At 43.3% G+C, this 19,522-nt stretch overlaps 3 protein-coding genes across 3 annotated transcripts; all 3 read right to left on the bottom strand.

Annotated features, from left to right (window-relative positions):
- Positions 1-10: 10 nt before the first annotated feature.
- Positions 11-7,366, bottom strand: LOC129590307 (rab3 GTPase-activating protein non-catalytic subunit-like; the record flags this gene model as incomplete). The annotated part of the gene is made up of 13 exons (XM_055485461.1): positions 11-413; positions 854-1,198; positions 1,270-1,585; positions 1,677-1,857; positions 1,930-2,395; positions 2,642-2,913; positions 2,983-3,351; positions 3,783-4,375; positions 4,682-4,977; positions 5,107-5,496; positions 5,858-6,168; positions 6,513-6,743; positions 7,219-7,366. Coding segments are annotated over 13 exons (4,077 nt in total), but the record flags the coding sequence as incomplete, so codon positions are not given.
- A 2,311-nt stretch (positions 7,367-9,677) lies between these two features.
- On the bottom strand, positions 9,678-11,331 carry LOC129590064 (uncharacterized). Its single transcript, XM_055485038.1, has 3 exons — positions 10,910-11,331; positions 10,710-10,849; positions 9,678-10,239 (listed from the first exon to the last, which is right to left on the bottom strand). Exons 1-3 carry the CDS (start codon positions 10,926-10,928, stop codon positions 9,889-9,891), a joined length of 510 nt encoding a protein of 169 aa, XP_055341013.1. The 5' UTR covers positions 10,929-11,331; the 3' UTR covers positions 9,678-9,888.
- Positions 11,332-13,896: 2,565 nt separating this feature from the next.
- On the bottom strand, positions 13,897-19,520 carry LOC129590065 (uncharacterized). Its single transcript, XM_055485039.1, is given in 6 exon segments — positions 13,897-14,776; positions 14,951-16,040; positions 16,043-16,684; positions 16,792-17,053; positions 17,166-17,870; positions 17,952-19,520. Coding segments are annotated over 6 exon segments (4,626 nt in total). The 5' UTR covers positions 19,247-19,520; the 3' UTR covers positions 13,897-14,144.
- Between the last annotated feature and the right edge of the window lie 2 nt (positions 19,521-19,522).

Raw genomic sequence — 19,522 nt, 5'->3', positions numbered from 1 at the left:
TCGACATTAGTGAACGAAAAATTTTATTACAACTAAAATTTTCTATGCCAAATCCTAAAATAGGTATAGCTCTCTGCAACCCCCAGACCCAAAACAACTGCGAGGAAAACACTATATGGCTCCTGACAATTGCACAAGAAACACTGGGAAAATCAACTTTTCGGCAAGTATCTGTACAGGTACTGAAGATACAAGCTGACTGATCGTTAGAAAAACTCTTATCACAGATAAATAACCGATCACGGCAAGCTCCATCAACTCTGGCTTTGTGGTCTATGATTCTGCATCCATTCCAGTGCCTCCACGCATATTTTACTGTCAGGATGATTCGAGCGCAGATCGTGGCTGATATTTCGCAGAAGCAGCTGGCATTTCTCCCAGTCAACGCTGGAATCCGAAATATTCCGTCCCTCCTGCAACAGACAAATTATACAGACAACGCAAAACAATTCAGATTTCTATGAACGCTGGGAATATGCGACAGCTTAATCGGGCAATGCGCATGAATATTCAGCTTTTAAATGGTTGAACAAAAGTTCGGTTAACCATAACCGCAGCAATAACCAGAGAGTACATAAATAAAACTGACTAAGAAAAAACAAATCAATTAAGCGCACAAAATTTTCTTAAAATTCCAAAATAGGTATGTATAAGAGAGTACTTACTACAGTAAGTATAGTGCGAACTGCGAAGCAAGTACTTACTATAGTTCTTGGTGCAAGTAATTTCTACATCGATGCTACCTATGCGCAACATCACTGTTAACCGTCGATTTCAAAACACTAATGTTGATAATTCGTGTATAAATGAAAGGATAGTAGCAGAATAAAAATTCTCAATATACTTCCCGTACCAAAGATTTAATCCAGGACATCAAAAACGGCGACATTGACGACAGATAGTTGGCATAATCGGTCTGCGATAGCGTGTTAGCCAGTAAGCTTTTCAGTCGTTGTCCCGCTAAAGACAGCAATTTGGACTGCAGCGGGCCTTTATCGGTGACGGTCTTGTACGCCTCCTCCCCCAGTTCATCCAGCCCATGCGAATACAGTTCACAGACGTAAAGCGTGCGCACCGTATCCCCGGACAGGCCCCAGTAATGTGCCACCTCCAGAATGCGCTCTAACCACGCCACATCCGGTCGGGTCACATGGTCAGCCGCTGTTCGCACCATCGCCGATAAACAGCGAATCAGAAACTAAACAAGCCGAAACAAATACAATTTCATTTAAAAATGTATACTTCATTTTTGTACACATTTCGGCTCACCTGATTTCGCGCTTTTACGATGTTCTGGTCAATCGCCACGACGGACAATAACGGGAACTGCGTCAGTTCCTTGTAAAAGGCTTCCTGCGCCTTGAAATCGAACAACGCCATCGGCTTAATGGTTTTCACGTTGTAGCGGATAATGGCCTGCAGAACCGTCACTAGGATCATGTGATGCTGAACCAACGCCGCATTGGACATGGGTTGGCAGAGCGCCAGTTCCGCTAAAGAGCTTTTAGACGCAGCGGTGTTCTCGTTCATCCACAACTCATCGCACGTGACAGTCGCTACCGTGCTATCAAATTCAGCCTGCAAATATTAAAATAAAAATTTGATGAATTTCTTTAAATTAAAATCAAAATTTGATGAACTTGTTAACTGTACAAACAGTCAACACGAAGACTTACGTGAAAATGACGGATAAAATCCTGTGTGTCAACAATAGAAGGAGCTCAACATCGCTCTCCTCCATTCCGATTTCTTTCAAATACGCACGTTCTTTTGGGGCCTTTCCCACCTTTTCCAGCAAATTCGTGCAGGAATTAATTTTTTCCACGAGAAATGTCTTCCACATTAGCACAGCCACGCCTGCATAAAAACAAAAAATGTAAGAAGGCAAAACTGATTTTCAGCGGAATATTTGGTCAGAAAATTTGATACCGTGCCGTAATTCCGGACGGACAACATCTTTCAAATACTCCACCGACTGCTCCAGTGCGCGACAATTTTCCGGGTGCTTATTCCATGCGACCGCCATCTCCCAGGCACAATTGGCCAGCAGCATATCCGCCGTCAGACTTTTAGGGAACACCGTCTGGATGGACTTCAACGCGTCGGTTATCTCCTGTTCTTCCAAGGCGACGTCCGGAATGTGCAGAAATCGCAATGGGCGATCGTTGTTCTCCTCCAGCTCCGTGGAGGCAAAATGCATCTCCACATCAGTGTGATAGAATGCTTTCAGTATAACCGCCGGAGGGAGAGACAGGATGCTGGCTGCCGCCGCCCCGGAGAGATATTCCGCTGCCGCGGATTTGCCGTGTTGGAGGAAGGACGTCACGGATGTGTTAGGAAACTCCGGATGGCTGCTTTGAGTGTTATCAACAGTGGCAAATCGGCAAATAAAAGCCTGAAATTGAGTTATATTTGAATAATGTTTTTTTAGGCAACAATTATCAGGCAATAAAATCAAACGCAGATACACTACATTACAGTTAAAACATTTAATAAAGATAATAAATAAAGTTAAAAATAAATAACAACCGGTCTAGATATATACATTTCAGCAGTGTAATAACCACTGCTGAAATACTTATTAAAATAAGATGACATTATTAATAATAACCACGGTCTCCTACGATACGATGGTGCGTACTTGTAAGGCAAGAAGACTTTCCAGACGCTGGGACAATCGCGCCCATTCGATCTTTTCTTTACACACAGTTTCCCAATCGTCCACTTCCGTCAGGTCCTCCGTCGGTCCGGGAAAACTGGTGTTTAGAATCGCCAAGCAAGCGGTTATGGCAGCGGCCAGCTTAGTCGAATCCTCAACGGTGTGCCGGAACGAGCGCAGTTCACTTGGTTGGCGTTTAGCCAGCAATGTATGGAATAATTCCGCCAGCATGCGCAAACCACTGATGCGAATTTCTACAAAGAAAGAAACACACTTAAAGTTTAAAGTCAGAAAACGCATAAGAAAGTAAGAAAGAAGATTACCGAAATGTTCGCTGGCAAAAACGAGCCAGTATTCCAGCAGAAGTTTGGAAAGATCGTCTTCGTGGAGGATACCGACTTTCTCCATAAGTTCCGACAAAGGCATTTTACCCAGGAAATAGAGGCGGTATAGAATATCCGCTAGAAACAAACGCTCATCCTGGATCGCTTCCGGGTTGACGGTAAAATGCAGCTGGGCTCCACTGTCACCAGGGAGAGGATCCAGCAGATACAACACAGTGCGCCAGTCGTAGTCCCAATGGCGACTCTGTATGCTGCTTTTCCATAACGCTGACGCACTAACCGCGTGCATCAGGGAGAACAGGTTGCTGGTATCCAGATCACCAAAGATATTCGAGGTATCGCCCTCACCTGAGAAAACCCCAATCTCCGGATAAGTTTATAAAACAAAATCAAAAAAAGACAGAAATCAAGTTTCTGAAGTCCTTACACATGCTTACTTCTAAGTTCTAACCCAGCCACACCCAGGATGTTTTGGATAAGTTTGACCACTCTGCTTTACTTATTCCGTTTTACAGATAATTTCATTCTGATTTTACATTATTTTACACTGCGTCATGTTAGAAGCATTATGAAAAAGTGCGAAAGAAGGTCGATGAAAATATTACTCGTACATAAGTTTATATCTGGGGAATACAATTCTGAATTAAATGATTAAAATTGATAAATAATAAGCGATTCGATAAACACAATCACGAAATTATGAAATTTAATTTCACAAAAACAATTGCAAGAAGAAATCCTTATTCCAACAGACACGCAGTACACAGTGGTACACTTACCGGTAGTCAAAGGATTTGCGTCATCATATTCCATCCACTGTCCAATCATCTGCTCGTACCACTCCAGAACGCGCAGGTTGACTTTCCACTCTCTCACAATGTTTTTCTCCTTTTCGTCTAATTTCACTTTACCACTATCCTCTAACGCTGATCTTAACACTCGCATCAGGCCATCCTGTTTACCGGCAATGCCCTCCATACAGAAAAACTGCACCAGCTGATCTTTGACCTCAATGGACGCAATCTCCCCGAACAACTCCACAATTTTCTCCGTACTGACATTCTTCCCATACATCACCATTTCCTTGGCTTGCTGCACAGTCTGCAGATCCTGGGCGTTGGCCTCATCGATCCCCTCTTCAGTCAGATAGAAGGGAACGTTGAGAATGTACACATTGCCCGTCAGATCCAGAAAGTAGCATTCACTGGGCCGATGGAAGACTTCGAACGTGGGCGACAGCGTTCCGGTTCCCACGGGGAGCAAGCGCAGACCTTGGCTGACATGGATGGCGATTAAACGGCGGAATGACAGAGGGGACCACACCTCCAGCAAGTGCCGCCGGGGAGCGTATATCACGAGACACTCCACGTACCTAAATAACCTCTATGTAACGCAAAAGACGAAAGACATTATAGAATTTTAATATTTTTGAAATTTAACTGGTGTGGCTTAAATATGCTACACAAAAACTTTCATTACCTAGTTTACCCCTACAGTGACACATACTTAGAAAAAAGACCGATTACGTCTGTGCTAAAATCGGTGAAAACGAGACTGGTGTTAATCTTTTAAACAAAATTTTCAATTCTAGTTTTAATAAAAACCGGTTACAAATATTTAAGGATAATTGGTGCGTTTTACGAGACGAATAAGTGATAATACCGTTATTAATACGCACTTGGAGTCGGCAGAACTCTTGGGATCAGCGACAGTTATCCAAGCCACTTCGGCGGCACGATAACCCTTCCACATTCGGATGATGACACCGGTCGAGCAGTCCATCAACAGAACCCGTCCAAAGTTGTCCGTTAGAGCGGCTAGCCTGCTCTTATCCGACAACACGACATTCGTCGCGATACGACGAGCGTCTAATAAAGAAAATCTTGCATCCACATCTCTTCCGGCTTTTGGCACAAAAATGGTCTTTTTCTCGACAGTCTCCTTGGCCGCGGGCATCGCTCGACTCAGCAAGCCCTGAAATATTCGAATCATTAAATAATACCAAACAAAAAATGGCACGGAGTGTCCCAGCAATGTACAACGTTCACACTGAATTTGACAATCAGTATTAATGGAAAATGAATTATTTCTGCTTTTTTTTACCCCTAATCCGAACCGGTTTGCCGTGGCAGTGATGCGTGACGTAACTGCCTGCGACACTCGGCCAGCGATATCTCTGGCCATCTGACCGATAACCAGTGGCGTTTCGCCTTCCATCACGAAGTAACTGGCATAAAACGGCTTCGTCCCAACGGATATGAAGCGGCGGTAAGTGGGCAGCGGCGTCTTGATCGCTGCCGAGCTGCCGCCCATTACAGACGCGTTGAGCAGCTGATCAAACAGGTTAATCCGCACGGATCCCAGCGAAATGATATCACGAATATCTTGCTGGGAATCCAGCTGGAATTTCTCATGGGGAATGGAGTTGAAGTCCAGATCATCGTCTTCACCCTTGCCCTTTGCGGTAGCATTCGCCGCCGCCAATTTAAAATTCTACGAAATTAAAAATATGAAATTATGGCGTTATGTATAGGAACGGGATTTCTACAATACAATAATTGTGTAGCAGACTTTGAGGCGCTAACAAAGTAAAGTCTACACATATCCGTTTGAAACAGTAGTTCAAGCATGTGAAAAATCTAAAATCAAAAACAAAAAAATTTTACCAAGCAATAGCCATCAGGTAAAAAGTAGTGTAAAGTGTAAACTGCAAACGCGGACTCTCTACTCCACAGTTAAAATTTAACAATTAAAATAAAAAAATCAGCAGAAAATTCGGACAGATGTCTATTGCGCAATAATTGTGATCTTCAACCGCGGAAATGAATAACATGCGGATAAAACCCACTCTCACCTGGAGGGACGAATACAAATGCAGCCCGTTAATAAAAACCACAGCGCCGTTCTCGTACAAGATGATCAACTCCTGCACACTCTGCGCATCCCCGACACGTGTATACTGCGGAGAATGGATTTTGATCAGTCGCACGGGACTGGCATCGAACTTCTGCCGGTGCACCGTGTAGCCGCTTTCCGTGTGGAATGCCACATAACCGCTCCTGAAACCGTAAATCACACAGGTCCAGTCCGGAAGCCCATCGGAAGTGCGCTGCCGGGAGCTGAGCGGCAGTGCGATGCAACAAGTGAGCACCTCGGCATCCGTATCTACGAAACACGCCAATCATTTAGGAAAAAATCGTTGATCGCGTTTTTGAAACGACAGCTATATAAAAACAATTTCAAAAACGAAAATCAACAGAAAATTAATTACATTCCGGAAACTAAACATCCAAAAAAGTCACAAATGCTTTCAAGGTGGCAGGTAAAGTAATGGGTCTTTTTAAAAATATTTTCCTCAGAACGCACTATCAAAAATCATACACGAAGCAAAATAAACATCCAAGAAAAATAATATGAGAGGAACAAAAATACAGGGAAATTAGATGTTTTCAAGTCGACACAGTGAAAAACTCGCCAATGTTACCTCACTTGTCGCAAATCTCACTCACCGGCCCCTGCCAGCTGTCCGTTCCACAGCTTGGTGAAGACCAACTTATCGCTCCGCCACTTGGACGTCAGAATGGAGATTTCCCGTTGCGACGCCAGCACCAGAAACTTGCCATCGCAGCTGATGTCGGCCAGCACATGCTGCGTCCACAGACGCCGCTGTTCCTCTGACTCGTCGGTGGAGGTGGCTTCGTCGTCCGACTGCTTGGAGGGATTCTTCAGGGGCGACTGGTCTGCAGAGTACAATTACAGTACATTAAGTGCGTCGAATAAATGTTTTAGCATAGGATGTTCTTCGTGATTTCGGATATGTCAGAGCGCCCGTTTACGAATTTTTAGCCACTCAATAAACAATCAATTAATCAATCACACAACAATAACATGATTATTCAAAAATAACTGCTTATACTAATTATATGCGATTATTTATTATTTATGCATAATTTGTTTTATTTTGGGGATAAAAATTACTGTAAAAAATCGCAAAGTATGTATACATACATACAACTACTATAATCATACTCGTATTAACAGATTAAATAGAAACTAAATTTGTTTTCATGTTTTGCTACTTTTGCAGCAACACTTTAGCCACAAAATAATATACAAAAATTGAATAAAGAAGAAATTCGATTAATTATATAAATTAGCATAAATCAGGCATCGAAAAGATAAATCCAGGAAGAAAGTGAAGAAAATGCAACATACCCCGCGAAGGGGAACTGGGAAGGGTTTCGGAGAAGAGACCCGTGTTGCAGTACTGAATCCCAAGGCATCCCACACCGCGGAAAGATTTTCCACCGTCCCGATTAGTTTCAGTGTTTCGCGAGGGGTGTTTCGGGTCCGCGACATGATTATTAAAATATCAGCACAGGGTGCAATCGTACAGACTTCAACCTGGGCAGAACTACGCGCGCATGATCCCTTCACATTTTGCAGCCACAATCCGAGACAATCGTTATTTACTGAAAAGTTGCCATCTAGCGAAGAATTCAACACGAAATCAAAATGGTAAACAAATACTCCGGGGAAAAAGGCAACCATCCACAGGTAACAAATTTTCTAGTTTAAGAAAGGACCCTTGGAAAATATTGATGAAGAATGTGAAACGTTTTGAGTTTTCATGTATACTTTTTATTTTTGTTGGTGCAGCTTGTGTACCAGCAGCCTATCTCGTAGAAAATTCAACCATTCCAACGTAATGTTGCTTCTGGGCGGGTGGCTTTTTGATACCGGAAGTTATATAAAAGGGATTTCACGCTTTTGGAGAGAATAGAGAAGAATTTCAACAGAAATAGGAAAAGTTTATTTTGTCAACAGCATTTTTCGGGCGCAGTCCCCAGCTATACGCAGGCTGAATGAAAATAAAGTGGTATGTCAACATCAACACTACCATAAGCCCATAACACTACCATAAGGCACAATGGCACTGATCTATGCACTACAGCTTGTCTGTACATGTATCTTGCAAGTTTTAAGAAATCCAGCAATAGTTTTGCACTTTTGCATAGTTGTGAGCTCTTTATAGTTAAGGCACTAACCCGGCAAAGTTTCGCGTGTCATCTTGGATCACGTATAAAACCTTTGATGTTAATAATCTTAATAGTTCAATAAATTATTAAAAAATGTGAGTACGTATACCTTATGTTTCTGGCACATTCTGTCGTATTGAGCATCATATCTATATTCATTCCAAACGAAAATCTGTTACACTGTACAATGGTACATCACCGAAGGGAGAATGGGACGATGACTAATACTTGGTAGTAATTATGTAAATTTAAGTTGCTCAAAAACAAATTAAAGCATGATATAACTAAAATGGACTTGGTAGTATGGTTATTCTGGCACCCCGTAACGTGTAATTAATTATTCATTAGCAAACCCAATAAAAACAACACACGCAAATTAAAACAATTTAACAAAACCGGCGTAAAGGTTTAGACCGGGTACGGATGAAATGGTGAGACAGGATCAAACCAAAAAAATGCGTTAAGTCCAAACATCCAAAGCATTATGAAAACCATTACAGCTTCACAATAATAACAAAGAAAACATCAAGTATTTTTGGAAGATTAAATCGTTCGGGAAGTCTTGCAGTTCCATCACAGCTGTTAATCCAACAGAACCGGCACAGATCAGCGGAACACACGCTCGATCAAATTCCTTATTACGGTACCACTTTCTTGTATTTGCGCACACTAGTAACGTCTCCGGCGCGCAAAGTCTGCAAATGATAATTTGGAAGTCAGCAAAATTTCGAGAAAGTTCGCAAACAGACCCTCTAGCAACTTATCGTCAGATTTATTACCGTAATCAGTTCATCTCCAGTGAATTCACGTTCAGCAGTAGTTTCCAAGTTAGTTTTCGGGTCACGTTGCACCTGGTGCAGCTTATTGCCATCCAAACTAAATGTGCACTATAATAGTTACAAATCCCATTATTTGAGCAATTCATCTCCCAAGTCAGAACGGAAGTAACGAAACAAGCAAATAAGCACAGGTGGCTACGCCGGCACTCGATGCTTCGCCAATAATAATACGAGTATTATTAGATTTTCTACTGAGCTAGTTAATAGACCATTGCAAGTGGATCATTGATTATCTGGCTACATACTACTTATTACTGGCTTGTAAAGTGTAAACTGCATCATTTGTATCGTGCTATAACGTGTTGTTATCTTGCTTGTGATTTTTATGTTTTGTACTGTACTCGTAACATGCATCATGCTGCGCCATGTCCCGAGTAATTTTAGCAGTTTCACTCTTGCCGGAAACGAGTTCTATCTGCTTTAACTCCGTTGAACTTAAATTAAATTAAAACTATCTGTTCCAACATTATTCCTGTTTCGCACGTGAATGTGTAATGTTTATGGTTTGTAAGGCCTGTTAGACTGGCTATCATAAAGCACATGCACCAGCAAAAATTGTTATACAAATTTATACAAATTAAACAAAGTTATACAAATTTTCAGAAGTTAAATTATTAAATGAATGACACCACGCACTTCTCAGTGTGTCATACATTTAAGCTAGCATACCTGTGTATTTGTTTGCTGGTTTTTTTGTGTGGGACAGCGTACCATGCACAACAACGTGTAACCGAAGAGTGGTTATTAGATATTATGTAGATAGTTAACTAATCGTATGTAATCAATAACACGGGTGTGATAATCATTTTGTTTATTAGCAGGAAGAAGTAAAGCTCACTCAGGTTTCTAGCGTGCCAGCCAGAAAGCAGAGCAAACGGCAACCAGCGAAGAAAACATGTAAAACGGTAAGAACAAATATGTGCGCATCCAAGAACAGCGAGGAAAACAACCAGTGTGCAGTCATACCGTCCTGTACACAACCATACAGCGATTGGTGCGCTGCTGTTCTAGCAGCCGCCCGTTGTCCCGGTGAACTGCTGGAACACCGAAGGATCCGCCATGAGCAGTTTCCGCGGCTCCATGTAGCACTTACAAGGCGACACCTTCTCCTGGCATTTGCAGTTCTGTGGTTGGAGTTTTTGATTTGCAAAATGATCCAGCAGTACGTGTGTCTCCCCTTTATTGCCGGTTTTTAGCATACTCAACCCTTCGTCCGAGCTGAAGTACGTAATCCCGCCCTCCTGCTCGGCATCCAGTTTCACTATCATTGACGAAAGATACCTCATTTCAATGTGCTTTGGTGTTTCGCCTATTTCCACTGTTTTAATCTTTATGAGGTATGCATGAGTATCGCCAACCTATAAAAAACATTCCCAGGGCTTTAACAACGATTCTATTGATACTGTTACTAAAGGGTCACCAAGAGGAAATGCATCCGTCGTTAGCTATGAGCTAGCTGTTAGCTATTTTGTCAACCAAAGAAATTATGAGCTTGAGCTAGCAAAAAAAACGCCTATCTAGCCTATAGCGGAGGCTAACTAGAAATTATATAATTGTTAAAGGATGTAAAATGGGAAATGTATCGCAAACGTCTCATCTAGCTGGAAACATCAAACAGCGCAAAAAATTACCGCGCAAAACTACTTAGCACCCTACAGACATATTTTCGTAATTTTGCGCTGTATGGTTTCCGTGAAAGGCGAATACCTTATGCCTCTTACAAAATAAATTTAGTAGGCAATAGCTATCGGAATAACAGAGCGCAAAAGCGGCAACAATCATCTATAAGCAAAGACTGGAGTAACGATTGCTACATGTTCAAACTTACAAACATCGCAATTCCCGTATTGAAGAGGTGCAACATGTGCTTGAGATACTTTCTCTTTTTCTGATTGAACCATAAGGGAAGTCCTTCGGAGATCTTCAGCTGGGTTTCCGTATCCGTTAGTCGGTTAGGAACAACTACACCTGGTCAACGCGTAAAGTCAGCGTTCTGCGGAAGTGCACGCACGAATTGTGCCACATTACCTCCGGCCGTCGATCGCATGCTCTCGGCCACCGAAACCGCCGACTGATCCCCTTTGACGGTAATGCACAGACAAAATTATCATCTCCGCTCGGAGCTGCAGGTGTTCCGCTCCCGAAACTCGTCATGGTTTGTGTTGGATTTGCCAATCACCGTCAGATAGTTGCGGTGTTTAAGGAATACTTGATTAATGTCCAGTCACATACTACATTCACGGGCCATCGTTGTACCGTGAATTTGGCAAGTGTCAAAACTGTTAGTATGAAGAGGTCAAAAAGGATGTTGCTTGGAGATGCGCCACGTGGGCCGTTGCTCACTTAGTTTTCGATACGAGTACTTATCATTACGGGCCGTCGTCTTGAAGCTTCTTTATGAAAACTCCTTTCCCTTAACGGCTTTTTCCACCGCCCTCGATTATAATGAAAGAAATTTGGAATTTTCAAAACTTGCCGTTGTTTTGCAGCGTAGCACTTATTTGCTTACCTTGGGCCGGAATCCCGTAATGTGGCGTTGACAACAACATTGATATGCTTAGTTATCGCGTTGCAGATCAAAGCAGCATCATCACCACGGACCACCTGTTTTGTTTAACGTAATTTGATTAATCAACGGTTCTTCGAGTATCGCGTTTGAAAGGTCACTAAGAATTGTGAGATTACTATCCGATTCATTTATCACCTTTCTTTGATCGCAATAGCTAGAAGTGCCATTTTACAATGCTTCTGTGAGAAGGATGAGTATTGTGAACAAGATGGGGAAAACATGTAATGGATTGTGCACAGCACTTGCCAAAACTGCCTTTTGTCGCGATGTGGCGCACATGGTGGTAGGGACAGCACCTGCTGACAGCGTCACATGGGTATCTTTCTGCCATTCTTTGTAAGGTTAAGCGGCCCAGACTCTTTTCTGCGGTCGGCTGATCCCGTTTTCTGTAGACTGTTATTCGCTTTATTCCTAACGGAGAACGACATTCTATAGATACGGTGGCAGAAATGGTTGCCAAACCGCCCGGAATGATGACAGCGGAACCAGGCGAAGTATTCATCCGTCGTGTCCAAAGAGCGACGGTGGCTGATAACAAATACTGTAGGTTCAACTTTTGTGTGAAGCAGTGATACAACAATTTCCCCTCACAGGTAGACCAGGGGTAACTGGATTTCTGTATGTTCCGTATGTCGATTCTGCGCGAGTCTGCATGAACTAGCTGGCGAAATTATGTCACCCAGAAAACTGTTACGGCAAAACTTGACAAAAGTAATCGACAGACTTGATCGAGGCCAACATGTGTGACGATTTTTTTTTGGAGTGAATACTAGTGAACCAAACTACAGTAATTAAGGCAGATAAGTACTGTACCCAAAGGTAAGCGTAACCGACATATATTTGGTATTCCCATAGATTTTACCGGTATTGAAAAGAGCAGGTGATCACTACGTTGTATGTCACTTGTAAACATTTCTCAGCAACGAAGTGACCATGGGATCGCATGATCACCAATCGCTTCCACGGAACCACATCCGTGAGAATAACCGTATTGAGTTGAAATTTGCGTTCAAGTCGTGCTAACGGACGGCTTTGCTGCTTCAATTTTGGTTGTTTTACCTGGTGCTTCTAAAAGCACAAATATCCATACAGCATGAAAACTTGTTTTCTTTGAATAGACCATGATGGAAAAACATGGATTCATTAACTGTCTTAACTGACTTTTATTCGGCATGTGACATGTCGCATTCAAAGAAGTTCACATCCGGTTTATTCCCTTGGTTTACCACCGGCGAAGACAGTTATCTACCAGGAAGTTGATCGTTTCATGAGAAGTGTGCCCGTAGTTTTGTTAATTAGCTACCCACGCACACCGCTTTTCAAAGCATGTATTCATTCTGCGACCTCCATGCAGTTATACAGCAGCAAGTTGAGTACAAGCATGTACTGACGTGCCTTTGTAAACGTTCTTCCGGTTTTGCAGTAACCGTAGGTGAAACGCTGATTTCCAGCAATGGCACATCTGGAAAATGTTTTTACGATCGTCACCTATATAACGCAGAATTTAATGAGAGACATACCGCACAATATTCGATATCGAGTTGGTCCAAGTTTTAATCAGACCAACCATTGTGCATTGTTTACACAAACACCAACTCTGTGTCCGTCCATTTCTGATATCTATAATTTATACAATGAACCCGAAAATGTTCGGCACAGTTTGTTGCCTGTTGGCGCTGACCGGCATTGTCTCTCTCCATCTTGCAGGTACGGACCATGGTATAAAGGTTACCAGTTGTAAGCAACCTGTTACTTACTCGTGTGCTAGTCTCATCATAGCACGCCCCATTTAAACTCACGCCTTTATAATGTTGTTTTAAATTACTATAATTCAGCTTGCGTTAATAACAGTTAAATATTCAACTGCCTTTTAAGCTCGATATGTTTAAAACCATTTGCCTTGTCGTAAAAAATTTTAACCGTGTCTACTACTATGTGAAGAAGCGTTCGGAGGAGGCGGAAGTGGATCCGGTGGTGTGATTGTTGCTCTACCACCCCACTCGCAGTTGCGTAGCCGCCGGAACGCGTACTGGCCTTATGGCCATAACAATCACCACTGGCGACGCAGACACCATGGTCACCGTTACAACCATCATCAGAATGGATTCCACTATGGACATCACAACGCCCACCCCAATCAGCACTGGCCAGGTAATCGTCAGCACGAAACCACCCAACATGCGCACGAGGAGCATTTTGTGATGCATCCAGCCATTTCGTCAGCCCACATGGCTCCAATGCTTTTCAGCAGAAGATAACAGCTCTCTGTCATTACTACTTTCCTAAACCTAGCACGCGTAGTCGAATATCTGTACGATGCGTACGAGGCTTTTGTGTGGCCTGTGTGAATGTGCTAATGAAGTGTGTCAACTCAACGATCGGCAAGTTGCTGAGGCAATAACTACTATTACAGAGCCTATATAATAATTATGAGCGGAATACCATGTGAGTGAATATACGCACATAAATGGTCTGTAGACAGACCGAAGATTACCATGTGTCCGGTCAAACTAGTCGGTCATATTTAATACGTGCATATAACACCACTTTACAAAGATCAATTGCTTACGTCGACAAAGCAAAAACCTTAAATTATAAATAGTTTGCGACCTTTATATTTTTTATCTGCACTCTATTATGTTAGTTACACGGGATTTTTTCGATATGAGCATTGCGCAAGTAATACTAAAGAATTTACGACTTTTGATTAGAGTTTGCGGCTTCTGAAACAAATAAAACTTTCTTCCATTGCTCGGACCGCGCACTAGACTTCGTAGTATGAAATCGAAAACGTACATCCTTCGATTCCGCTACATTTTTCTTCCATGCGCCAGCCAGCGCTCTGACATCGGACAACAATTCTTCCGGCAACAGATGCGGTTTCTCGTATTCCCATTCCGTTTGTACTTCGTCCGTTATCTCACATTCAAAACTGCCTTGGATATTCTGGGTAGCATTACCAGAAACTCTGACCCTGTCCCCAGAATTAAGATGCAGGACTTTGTATTTGAGGCTTATTGCTTCCTCTCCAAAAACGAATTCACTCCCAGATCGGTTTGCTTCACTCACAATAAACATTCTCGGAGCCGGTAGATCGTTTCCGTCTTTCGTGTTTTGCGCGGACTCTGTTTTCGTTTCACCGCTTTCAGAAACCGTATATTTTGCACCAGAAAGATCCCAAACCTCAGCCACTCGTTCGCCACAACAAATAAATCTCGTCCACGAGCACGTCCTATGCCAGTTCAGATTTTCCTTTATTGCCGCACAAACTTGTTTTGCAAAAGAAATCTGACTGTGCGATGGATAACCAATCAGGCCCGGACCACCTGGAAAGACATTTCACTCAAACTTCATATATACTTTTATGGTCAGATGGACATTTTTCTGGTCCTGCATAGGTATACTGATGCATTAATCAATTTCCCTTTAGGCTTAGGATATCTGCCTTTAAAAAAAATCAATGAAGTTCAATATGCACAAATCCGCAAAGAAATACCGACCTTCCAAATGGAACGCTTGAGAACACTCCGGCAGAGTTGTAAGCGAAACAGCGCCACTCGCGTCAACAATAACCACGTTGACCCCCGCCAGGATTACATAATTCATGTAGTCCATGGTTGACACAAGAATCCCATTATGTAACGACCACGTTTCGAACTGCGAACTATTGCAGTACACACGAGGAAACCCAGGGTATTCATATGTGTGCGAAGTCATTCTGTCTTCACCGTTGCCCTCCAGCAGATGCGATGTCTGCATCCGCAACCCCGAACGCAGCTGCGTACACTTTGTCAAAGATCTTGGTGATTCGTCACGTACCAGGACAGTCGCATTCTCGTCAATGGTGACACCGATACGGTGCCCAAGATGATCGAATTTCGTGTGGAATCTTTTGCTAGTGTCCGGCATCGATTTTGTAATTTCGTCCTCTGGCTGATCTATATGAGTAATCAAATTTCCATTCGGTGACAGAAATACCGCTTCTTCACGTTTTCCGCCAATCAGTCCAACAGCCTTGTTTTCAAACAAAGTAACAGAAACTGCATCTTCGGCGTCTTTTACGCAGGAGCTCATTGTACAGTACCAACGGTCGTTCTCCCCAATAACTGTCTTCGTTCCAAGCGGATCAAGAATCTGCAATTGTGGTTTGTCATTCACAATGGTAACGGAAATCCTAGTTTTATCCTCGTACTCCAAGTGCAGCGACCTTTCCTGTTCCGATATGCACACAAAAGCATTCATTCCATAAATATTACTAGCGGAAATATAAAGGGCACTCTTTCCATCGTGAAATTCATGACGATCAATCGAGACGACGGTGTTGCAGCAGTATATGCGACGTTCCTCTCTTTTAATTTTCGATAGCGAATTTGATAAAAGGTAAGCGGGAATTTTTGAAGGATGCGCAAATTCACACGATGGTTTTGGTGGTGCCAGCGCCCTGTTCCATATAAATGGCTCGTCTTGAGGTGTTTTCTTTGGGACCGGACAAGGAGGTAGTTTGTCGGTTTCATGCTTCTGACCAGCGGCGGGAGTTTTCTTCGCAGACGGTTTTGCCCCTTTCGTTTCACATCCGGTGTCAGTAAGGTAGTCTGTGGTTCCGGTGTCGGTATAAGCGGTATAGTTGGAGGCATCACAACGGTCTCTTCGGGCTTCAGCTTCCATCCTTGGCGTCTAGCGAAGTGCTCTTTATTCGAACGTATGAAAGCCTTCAGACAGCCTTTACGTTCATAATTCGATAAGTGATCAACCGTTTCAGTGCCCAGCTTTTCGGCACAGTCCGCATCATAAGCAAATTGTGTTTGACAGCCGTAGGGGAAACGCTGATTTATGGCCGGTTGCCCTGAACAGCGGTATGTTTGGTCTACATGCTTCTCCATCTCACTTTGTACTTCATCCATGATGTTGCAGCAGAACGTTGGAAAATCTACCGTGCAGTGTAGACGTGTTTCGGAGATTCTGATGTGTGTGGCAGGATATCCGTTGCTGACAGCGTAAAATATGATAAATACATTGCCGGTCACCGTATCTCTGCGGACACAGTGATGGAAATACTGTTCATTGGCGAGCGCCAATTCTGTCGACAGCTGCTTTTGGGAATAAGACACAACAGCATAAAAATTCCGCATCTTGCAAAGTTCGGTGAAGTTCTCGTTGTCTGACAATTCTGTATCCTCGTCGTGCTCTGCACTGTACGCCGGGGCGATAAACCTCCACTCGTCCTCTAAAATGTCGTAAAAAACGGGTTAAACGAAACTGACAAATTTACACCACTCCCAAGCGATGTTGTAACGTTCCGGGAAAATACTGCAAATGTCAATAAAATACATACAGCTTTTAGAGGGATCTTGATTTCCTTTGCGGTACCTAAATTCCAGGCTTTCATACTTTCGGCAAGGGAATTCGGAGTTTGATTCGCCAGTGAGTTTCTCCTATCTTGGCGAGCGTCAGCTTCCAGTCTGTGCAAGATAGTTTCAATCCAGCGCTTATTATACTGGAGTGCAAACGCTTTCTGTTTGAGCAGGGTCTTCAAAGACCCTGTGAAGGGAAACTCTTCAGGAATAGCCGGCTTCGACAGCCTTGATAAAACTTCCATCGCCTGCCTGGAAAGCATAACGAGATGCGTTTTAAGCCAGTTTATTGGTAAAAGATAATCAAACAAAGCACTCCGCTCTCAAGAATCGATTCCACCGCTGCTACGTTGTGAAAATTTACCAAGAACTCATGTCGTCTTCCGGGGCTGGATCTATGAATTTCGTTTCGCTGATCACACCTGTAATCTGCAAATCCAGCCTAAGGTCTTCTATGAAATTTTTTGTCAAATTCTGCAGTGCTAGACTTTCTTCGGGATTAGTATTTCTTTGCTCCAGCAATCGTTTTTGCACTTTGTCTAAGAACTCTGCACCTTCCTTTGCTCGAAAATTCTCGTGGTTATCCGTCCGCCTCATCTTGCATTTGGGTATGTGTTGCAGATCGAGGCTTTCATTATACATCTTGAAAAGTACTTTGGCATGAACCAGGCGGTGCAGCAGTTCAACTAACAGACATCCAGCTGCCATCGCCGTTTCCTTGTACTCCGCCGATGTAGTACATGGCTTAACGTCATGCTTCACGGCCACAACCAAGCCAGAAGCGCCCGATTCAGGCTTAGCAAGCTTCTGTTGGATCAGATCGCGAGTGTTTTGCCAAAACATGTCCAAATTTTCGAGGAGCGCGCTGGGTTGTTTTATCCATGAAAGGTCACTAGCCCTTACGGGAGGTAGATTTCGATGACGAAGGCAATGCACGCTGATGACACTGGTGACAGGCAGCTTCTGTCGTTCAGCTTCAGACAGAAATGAAACATCTTTGATCCCGAACAAAACAATATAGCGAACCATTTGGTACTTGGTGACTGGAAAAGCCGGGGTTCCATATGTTCTGCAATTTGCGCAATCTACAAAGGCCACTTACAGGATTGCGAAACATGACTGCACACAATGCCACAGAATTGTTACTTACGCGTACAGCAGACTTTTCGAGTGATTCAGAACCGGCAGTCCTTCCGTTCCTATCGCACTGCACACAAAAAGCTCCCGGAAAAAGCTTGTAACACCTCCAGTATCATCATTCATGTCATGAGGCGTTGCATTCGGCACCAACTCTGGATCCTGGCTTTCTTGTCCCTCACCGTCCGTCTGTTTCTCGCCTTCTTGAATTTTTCGTACGATACGCTGAATGTTGTCTGGAATTTCTTCCCGCACCCGTTCCTGGGCATTCCCGATTGGATCAGCTGGCTGAACGCATTTAATGTGAAACGGCACTACAACCTTTTCGCCGTTTTTCAGTGGCGGCGGTTCCGGACTATCGGAAGCATCGTCAGCTTGACCTTTACCTTTTCCTCCACCAGGTTTTCCTTTAGGCAAGGAAGTGTTGTTCGCTTTCTGATCTTTTGGCATGACTGATGCCTTTTCGACAGGGGCTTTACTCGTTGTATCTCCCACCTTAGATTGCGGTTCTTTCGTTTTGCCCTTCTTGTGATCCGTAGAAGCCAGCGGTTCCGGTGCTGGTTTGACAGATTCCAGTTTTATGTGCTTTGGATACGAAATCTTGAAAAGATCAATGTCCGATCGCTTTAACATCATAACTTTGTACTTCACCATCAAGACCAAGCTAGGCATTGTCGGGTTCTTAAAGACTTGGCTGAGTGGGACATCTTTATTGAGAAACTGCAGCTCATCAATCAACTCGTGCAGCAAAGTACGCGGCTGTGGTGGCGGAGCTTCTGTGACGGGCGTGGAATCTGGCTTAATACCGGTTTTTTCGCTGCTCAGCCGGACAGTAATTTTTGACTGTTTCAGCAGCGCTGTGCTCGCTTTCCCCGTCGTTCCCTTTTCTTGTGCTTCCTTTTCTGCCGCTTGTCGCTGTCGCTCCATTTCCTTCTCGCGTTCCTCGGCTTCTTTTCTCCGTTGCTCTTCTTCTTCCGCTTTCTTTTTTGCAATTTTGTCTTTTTCTCTTCTGCTAAGCTTGGGCTCCTGCCGAACATTTCTGTGCTCGTTCACAAGCAGCTCAGTCTCCCGAATAAGGTCATGTTTCTGTATAGTCACTACACCGTTGCCTGCTAAGCCTTCAGCCATCAAGTCTACCAACAAAGTTTCAACCGGGCTGTTTTCAACCACAAGATGCAGTGTTGGCCACCAGTTTGCATTGGGGAGTTTCTCTTTGAGAATAACGAACGGTGGAGCAGATTCTGCTGATTGGTCAGCTCCTTTGCCTTTTCCTGCCTTGCCTTTTTTGGCTGCATCCTTCGGTGGCATTTATGATAGCTGTAACGAAAGGAAAATTTTCTAATAAACGGAATGCATTATATAACCACAGAAAGTACAAGCCGAAGAAGAAGAAGGACTAGAAGAAGAAGAAGGACTACTTAGAAGGACAGGTTATATACAGGAAGGACCGTGATATAACCAAAGAAACAAAAGTTTTTCATGGTTAGCACTTAACAGTGGTACTGTGTGCACCACTTTACTCAATTTTTAATGTTGGTGAAAACACACTGAGTTATGGCCGTCAAAAGTAGCCTTGCCCTAGTT

The sequence above is a fragment of the Paramacrobiotus metropolitanus genome, unplaced genomic scaffold (assembly GCF_019649055.1).
Source record: "Paramacrobiotus metropolitanus isolate TYO unplaced genomic scaffold, Prichtersi_v1.0 Parri_scaffold0000039, whole genome shotgun sequence".
Classification (NCBI taxonomy): Eukaryota; Metazoa; Tardigrada; class Eutardigrada; order Parachela; family Macrobiotidae; genus Paramacrobiotus; species Paramacrobiotus metropolitanus.
The sequence above is the reverse complement of the archived record's forward strand: the minus strand, read 5'-3'. Positions and strand labels throughout refer to the sequence as shown.